A 7,721-nucleotide genomic window follows, 5' to 3' on the forward strand; every position below is an offset into this window, starting at 1 on the left:
AACATGGATAACTGATACAGCAGAGTTCCAGAAGCACAGCGGTCATTTTTTGATGATTGCTGTCTGATCCTTTGCCGCTCCCGGGAAGCAGTCTGCTAATGTCCCCAGGTCCTCCATGAAGAACGCTTTCAAACTATTATTTAAAGATGATTTGCAATTGAATCTGAACATTTTCTTTGCTGAACAGATAAAATAAGTTGTGTTCAGATTCATTTTGTGTGAATGCTTGCATCTGAATAGGATCTGCAGGTATTTGAACAACTAAAACCTGTTCCCAGACCAGTTCTTGGATAGGATTTTTTCAGTCTCCTCTATCTCTGCCACTAGACGCATTTTGCAACTCCTGCAGCACTATTCAGCACCTAGGGAAGAGGTTTTACTTATCCTGTAACTGCTTTATTAATGGGAACGTTTGTCATTTCTCAGTCTGCTTGAAGATTTACAAGTGAACACGGGCGAAACACCTAAGCACACGTGTAGCATAGAGGTCCCCTCCCAAAACCTAAAGATACCAACTGCTGTCTCTTCCTGCAGAGGGACAGCGTTAGTTTTGTTTGTTTGGCTTCGTATCGGTTCTGCACAAGAAAAATATTGTTGGTCGGTTGGTTGCAAATGTAGTAGCAACATGGGGCTACTTAACAACTGACTGATCAGTTAACTGCAGCATTGCTTTTCTTTTTTAAAAACCTGAACATTAAGTCAACATCGCTTGATTTTTAGCAGGAGTGCAGGCAGACTTGCAGTTCGTGTCCTTCTGGATAAACATCCTGGTTATTACAGGTCAGTGGTGTTTGCAGATGATTATGCTGCATTTAGAGCATTCATGAAAAAGTCATGGAATGCCTTTCGGAGGAGCGCCTGGCTCCGATGAAACGGTCCCCTCCGCTTCAGCCCGGTGCTTCCACCTTTACCTCAACTGGGGCAAAAGCCTCCGGCTCGGCGCGTGTTAGTTTTTCTCCTCCTGGATGCGAGGCTGAAGAAGACCGAAGACGACTGAAGAAGAACCAGATCAGATAGGCCCCTTCGCTGAGGCGTGCGTGGAGGCTTTTGAAATCCTCCTGCCTGTTCTTGCTGTGGCTTGTCTGTGGCTTTATCTCCTGCGCAGCGTTTACAGCTCAGGTTTGATTGGGGCTCGCCCTCCCTGCGCTCGAGTAGCACAAATAACGCGCTGTCTCTGCGTGCTGCTGTATTTAATAGTGAGCTGTTGTTCTTGTAACCGTGATGGTCCCCGCTTAGCGATGTTTGTAACTCCTCCTGGCAGAAGAGGCATCCAGCTGAATCTGCACGAGGGGTTTCAATAATGTGCAGTAACATAACAGCAGCAGTAACACGGCATAGGGTCCTTTTGCATGAAATTCATTTTTTTTTTTTTGCAGCATAGGAGTCTCAACTAAGCTTTAGCAGTTGGTCTACTATTATCTCCGTCTTTTGTAGACAATGGCGTTGCACCCGCGGAGAGTTCGCTTGAAGCCGTGGCTGGTAGCCCAAGTAGATAGCGGAATGTATCCCGGCCTTATCTGGCTAAACCGAGAAGCCAAGCGGTTTCAGATCCCCTGGAAGCACGCAACTCGGCACAGCCCACAGCACGAGGAGGAGAACACCATCTTCAAGGTGAGGGAGGGGAGAGCTTGGGTACACCACGGCTCTTAAACAGAGACAAAGGCTTGAATTGTTGGCCCGGGAGCTGGATAGGAGCTGGATAGGCATCTCGGTAGCTGTTTCCAGGCACTTTTTGTCCTATTTCTGCAACCTCAGAAAAGCCACTTTGTGCACCTGGATGCCAAGCTTGGCACTGCCTGAAACAGTGTTGAGTTCTTTAACCCTTTCCAACCACCGAAGGCCAGAGAATGTCCGATTGCGTGGGCTGTGGAAGATTGCTGCTGTTTGCTTCGTCTGCTCGGTTTAGGATGTGGTAGCTGGCCTGTTCTGAGCAGCAAACCATTAAATACTGTTACATACATCTTAGGAGGTCCACCACAAACTTCCAAAACTCATCACTGCTGTCCTTAATGTTCTTATCCCGAGGGATTCATTAGAACTCCTACACTCCTCTGAGGGATTTCTGACCTCCTCTGCCTCAGCGGGATCTTGGTCCGATAGTCTGATTTTGGGGTGAGGGAGGGAGAGGGCCAGCTGCATGTCTGTGGCTGCTCTTCCACTCCGTTTTAAGCCAGTCCACGCCTCCTACGCGCAGGGTATGGCTCGCTGTCAAAAATGACTTCTGGTATTGAACCTGAGACACCTAGAAAAACTCAGTGCACAGTCCTGTACAATTTATGCTTTCTTACCTTGGGTAGTGATCTGGGGAAATTGGGATTTACATCTTTTTTTTTTTCTCCCCCTTCTTTGAAGGGGCAAAGCTATTAAAGCAGGAATTCCCCCTGTTGTTATCAGAAGAGCTGTAGTTAAGACTTCTGCAAGAGACGGATTTTACAGTGAATTTGTTTGGAAGTTTGATTTCTGATAAACGCTGCTCTGTTGAGAGGGCTGGACTGAGCACCGTGTACTTTGTCCCCAGGCATGGGCTGTGGAAACGGGAAAGTACCAGGAAGGAGTCGATGAGCCAGACCCTGCAAAGTGGAAAGCCCAGCTCCGATGTGCTCTTAACAAAAGCCGGGAATTTAATTTGATGTATGATGGCACCAAGGAGGTGCCCATGAATCCGATTAAAATTTATGAAGTGTGCGATATCCCGCAGTCCCAGGGATCAATCATTAATCCAGGTGAGGGCCTCGCTGACACGGGGCTGGTTACCGAGCAGGCGTTTGTCCAGCGCGTTCCTTTCCCTCCACGGCATTAACCCTCGAGCTGCCTTTGTGCGCAGCTGCCACGCGTAAGCCCAGTTGTACACAAACTAAGAGGTCTTTGAAGCATAGTGGACCTGTGCGAAAATTAATGAAGCTGTACGCAGTTGTACGTTTACTGCCAAACGGTCCAATGTTGGCGATAGTTTACCTGTTTCCTTGGCTTTCTAGAATTACGTATTAATCTGAAAATAGTGTGTTGTACAGATCAGATTTTTCCCTTTCTTAATTACGTTCAGAAAATACACAAATTTCCAATATTGTGCAGAGCCAATAGGAAGATTACATTATTTTTTCAAGAAATGCACTGCAGTGCTTCACGCCGCTTGACTACCCACAAGGATGTGCTTGTTCGCAGGTTCCACTGGCTCGGCTCCGTGGGACGAAAAGGATAATGATCTTGATGAGGAAGAAGAGGAAGAACTGAATCAATCTCAGCACGTCCCTATTCAAGAGACATTTCCATTTCTTAATATCAATGGTTGGTGGCACAGGCTAATGTATCAGTGAAGGTATTTGCTTGTAAATTGGTGCATGCTTGAAATAAAATCTTGGTTTATTGAAGAATTGTTTCCTTTTTGTAGATTCTCCAATGGCGCCAGCCACTGTAGAAAACTGCAGCCCCGAAGCTGTGTGGCCAAAGAATGAACCTCTGGACATGGAAATGCCCCCAACTGCACTGCAGCACGACTTCTTCAGCAGCCCTGAGCTCTGGATCAGCTCTCTGCCAAGTATGTATATGGATTTGTAGTGCTTCTGTCATTGTACTTTAAAAAAAGAAAAAAAAAAAAAGTTTGCTTGTCAGCATGGAGAACGGTGTCTGGTTTAAACATCGCCGTGACTGCAGCACGGGTCGCGCGGTGTGTCTCTCCTGCTGATGCCATGCATGCAAGGGTCCAGGAGAAGCCCTACTGACAGTTTCTTTCTCAGTGACAGACCTAGAAATCAAGTTTGAGTATCGAGGAAAGGAGACTGGACCGACGACGACTGTAAGCAACCCGCAGGGATGCAGACTTTTCTACGGAGAGCTGGGCCCTATGCCAGACCAGGAGGAGCTCTTCGGGCCTATTAGTTTGGAGCAAGTAAAGTTTCCAGGAACAGAGCAGATCACCAATGAAAGGCAGAAGATCTTCACAAGTCGGCTGCTGGATGTTATGGACAGGGGACTGATCCTGGAGGTCAGTGGCCATGCCATCTACGCTGTCAGGCTCTGCCAGTGCAAGGTGTACTGGTCTGGTCCCTGCGCGCCTTCCTCCACCACACCGAATTTGATCGAGCGGCAAAAGAAAGTCAAACTCTTCTGTCTGGAAACGTTCCTAAGCGGTAGGTAGCTTCTGCTTCTGGAAAATAGCTTTGGATGCTGGTCTGGGCACTTGGTGGCGCTACTGGAAAGGGTGGTTTGCCCTGGGTGCACCGGTTGATTTGCTCTTGCATGGAGCCCGGGTAGGGGCCACGGCTTCCCTGCCTTCAGCGGACCATGGAGCAGGAACATGTCAGAAGAGAGTCAACGTGCGCACATGGAAATGCCCCCAACTGCACTGCAGCACGACTTCTTCAGCAGCCCTGAGCTCTGGATCAGCTCTCTGCCAAGTATGTATATGGATTTGTAGTGCTTCTGTCATTGTACTTTAAAAAAAGAAAAAAAAAAAAAAGTTTGCTTGTCAGCATGGAGAACGGTGTCTGGTTTAAACATCGCCGTGACTGCAGCACGGGTCGCGCGGTGTGTCTCTCCTGCTGATGCCATGCATGCAAGGGTCCAGGAGAAGCCCTACTGACAGTTTCTTTCTCAGTGACAGACCTAGAAATCAAGTTTGAGTATCGAGGAAAGGAGACTGGACCGACGACGACTGTAAGCAACCCGCAGGGATGCAGACTTTTCTACGGAGAGCTGGGCCCTATGCCAGACCAGGAGGAGCTCTTCGGGCCTATTAGTTTGGAGCAAGTAAAGTTTCCAGGAACGGAGCAGATCACCAATGAAAGGCAGAAGATCTTCACAAGTCGGCTGCTGGATGTTATGGACAGGGGACTGATCCTGGAGGTCAGTGGCCATGCCATCTACGCTGTCAGGCTCTGCCAGTGCAAGGTGTACTGGTCTGGTCCCTGCGCGCCTTCCTCCACCACACCGAATTTGATCGAGCGGCAAAAGAAAGTCAAACTCTTCTGTCTGGAAACGTTCCTAAGCGGTAGGTAGCTTCTGCTTCTGGAAAATAGCTTTGGATGCTGGTCTGGGCACTTGGTGGCGCTACTGGAAAGGGTGGTTTGCCCTGGGTGCACCGGTTGATTTGCTCTTGCATGGAGCCCGGGTAGGGGCCACGGCTTCCCTGCCTTCAGCGGACCATGGAGCAGGAACATGTCAGAAGAGAGTCAACGTGCGCTCATTTCATGCTCTGAAAATCACTGGTGGGCCTTGCTGTTAAAGAAGGCTCTTCTGGGTTTAAGAAATAAGCTGTAACTGTGTATGTGCAAGAGGCGGCTCTGGCAAAGGACAGCGTGTGGGTGAGACCTGGGCTGATCTAATGAGGTGGGATGTGCTGAGTGTTTCTAACTGAAGGAGGACAAACCCGCAGCGTTCTGCTTTTCTTCCTAGAGCTGATCGCCCATCAGAAAGGACAAATTGAGAAACAGCCACCGTATGAGATCTACTTCTGTTTTGGAGAAGAATGGCCTGATGGAAAGCCCAGGGAGAGGAAGCTGATTGTGGTTCAGGTAGGAGCTGAGGCTCTGAAGTTACACGTGCCAGCCTCGCTGGGGCCGGCGCTTTGGCTCCGGATCGATGCCCAGGGATAGCAGAGACCTGTTCTTCTCTGTTGTGGTTGCTGATGCTGGGAAACCCCAACAGGGCTGGTGGGTTTTGTCACGGCAAACACAAATGCTACGTGTGCCGAATAGCATCAGTCTGTGCGTGCGCTTTAGGTTATTGTGGAAACCGTCCCCTGCATCCAGGGCAGGGGATTCCTGCAAAGTGCCAGGAGCGTGCTGCGTGACCGTTAGGCTAAAACAACTTGACTTCTTCTTCAACAGGTCATTCCAGTCGTGGCCCGGATGATCTACGAAATGTTTTCCGGTGACTTCACGCGCTCCTTCGACAGCGGCAGCGTGCGGCTCCAGATCTCGACGCCTGACATCAAGGACAACATCGTGGCTCACCTGAAGCAGCTGTACCGCCTGCTGCAGAACCACCAGGAGGGGTGGCCCATGCAGGCCCCCGCCATGCACATGGCGCAGCCGCTCCCGGCGCAGTGACAGACGCTTTGCCTTGCCCCGTGGTTTCTGACGTTGTACATACGGGAAAGTATTTCTTTAGAGTGCCTTGCCTAAATCTGAATAAAATCTGTAAATCTGGTCGTCCGATTCAATCTCAGCAGTCTGCGGTGCTCTTTTGGAAGCGTTTAGAACAAGAGGGGATTACAGGAATACCTCTAGCTCCTTCACCGTTTTCAGCTGTTTGCTTAAAACAACCGATATGTATAAATCAGATTTTCAATTCTGTAATTTTTTTTTAATCCACTATTGATACATTGTATATAAATACTTGATCATTAGAGGGGGAAAGAAAATAATAATCTGCGCTCTATTAAAACCGCCTGGAGAATATCACCTTGTCTAGTTTTATTTCTTGAACTGGGCTGTAGCTGCAAGCTGGGAGGCTGATGCTTTATATATATATTATTTTTTTACACACACACACGATGTACACGCATCTATATGTCAAATAAACAGCCCTGCACCCTCTGAGGAGCCACCTGAAGTTGAAAGCACGCTTATTCCAGCTCTGAAAGCTGGGTGTATTGGGTTTCTGTGGCAAGGCCTTGGTAGGGGGGGGGCTTCTGTGAGAAACTGCTGGAAGTTTTGAGAGAAACAGCCCTGCAGACACCAAGGTCAGTGCAGAAGGAATGGGAGAAGGTGCTCCAGGCACCAAAGCAGATTCCTCTGCAGCCCATGGTGCAGCCCATGGTGAGGCAGGCTGTCTCCCCTGCAGCCCGTGGAGGTCCATGGTGGAGCAGATCTCCCCCTGTAGCCCGTGGAGGACCCCATGCCGGAGTGGGTGGATGCCCGACGGGAGGAGGCTGTGACCCTGTGGGAAGCCTGCGCCAGCTCAGGTTCCTGGCAAGACTTTGCGGACCTGTGGGGAAGGAGCCCACGCCGAGGCCGGTTTGCCAGCAGAACCTGTGACCCTGCAGGGGACCCATGCTGGAGCGGTCTGTTCCTGAGGGACTGCACCCTATGGAAATTATGAAACCACGCTGCAGCAGTTTGTGAAGAACTGTAGCCCGTGGGAAGGACTCACGTTGGAAAAGGTCGTGGAGGACTGTCTGCTGTGAGGGACCCCATGCGTGAGCAGGGAAAAGTCCTCTCCCTAGGATGAAGAAGTGGCAGAGACAACGTGTGATGAACTGACCCCAACCCCATTCCCGTCCCCCCTGCGCCGCTGGGGAGGGAGTAGGCAGAGAAACTGGGAGTGAGGTTGAGCCTAGAAAAGAAGGGAGGGGTGGGGGGAAGGTTTTTAAGATCTAGCAGTTTTTCTCCTCTCCGATTTTGATTGATAATACATTAATTTTTTTTTCCAAGTTGAGTCTGTTTTGCCCGTGATGGTAACTGATAAAATGATCTCTCCCTGTCCTTATCTCGACCCACGAGCTTTTTGATTTACTTTTTCTCTCCTCTGTCCGGTTAGAGGGGAGAGATAGAGAAGCTTTGGGGGGGCTCCTGGCGTCCAGCCAGGGCCAAACCCACCCCGCTGGCAGATGGCTCTATGCCGTGCTTCCCCCTCACGCTGCTTTCCCCAAGCTCGGGCTGAGGGTGATCGCAGCGACCTGCCCCCAAACGGCCTCTTCCTCCTCCATGAGGCCGCTCCGCCCGGACCCGCCCGGAAAGGCCTCTCCGCCCGGGCCCGGGCGGAGCGGCCTTTCCGGGCGG

General features: G+C 50.2%; 1 protein-coding gene across 1 annotated transcript; it reads left to right on the forward strand.

The window, feature by feature from the left end:
- The first annotated feature begins 1,437 nt into the window (after positions 1 to 1,437).
- Positions 1,438 to 6,047, forward strand: IRF6 (interferon regulatory factor 6). The gene is made up of 7 exons (XM_009639403.1): positions 1,438 to 1,611; positions 2,519 to 2,723; positions 3,163 to 3,285; positions 3,389 to 3,535; positions 3,735 to 4,127; positions 5,392 to 5,510; positions 5,826 to 6,047. Exons 1-7 carry the CDS (start codon positions 1,438 to 1,440, stop codon positions 6,045 to 6,047), a joined length of 1,383 nt encoding a protein of 460 aa, XP_009637698.1.
- The last annotated feature ends 1,674 nt before the right edge of the window (positions 6,048 to 7,721 follow it).

Source organism: Egretta garzetta, unplaced genomic scaffold (genome assembly GCF_000687185.1).
Source record: "Egretta garzetta isolate BGI_Z169 unplaced genomic scaffold, ASM68718v1 scaffold245, whole genome shotgun sequence".
Classification (NCBI taxonomy): domain Eukaryota; kingdom Metazoa; phylum Chordata; class Aves; order Pelecaniformes; family Ardeidae; genus Egretta; species Egretta garzetta.

Coding starts and splice junctions, on each gene's coding strand:
- IRF6 (XM_009639403.1), top strand. CDS start 1,438: ATGGCGTTGCACCCGCGGAGAGTTCGCTTGAAGCCGTGGCTGGTAGCC. Junction 1,612..2,518: donor AGGAGAACACCATCTTCAAG/GTGAGGGAGGGG, acceptor CTTTGTCCCCAG/GCATGGGCTGTGGAAACGGG. Junction 3,286..3,388: donor TCCATTTCTTAATATCAATG/GTTGGTGGCACA, acceptor TCCTTTTTGTAG/ATTCTCCAATGGCGCCAGCC.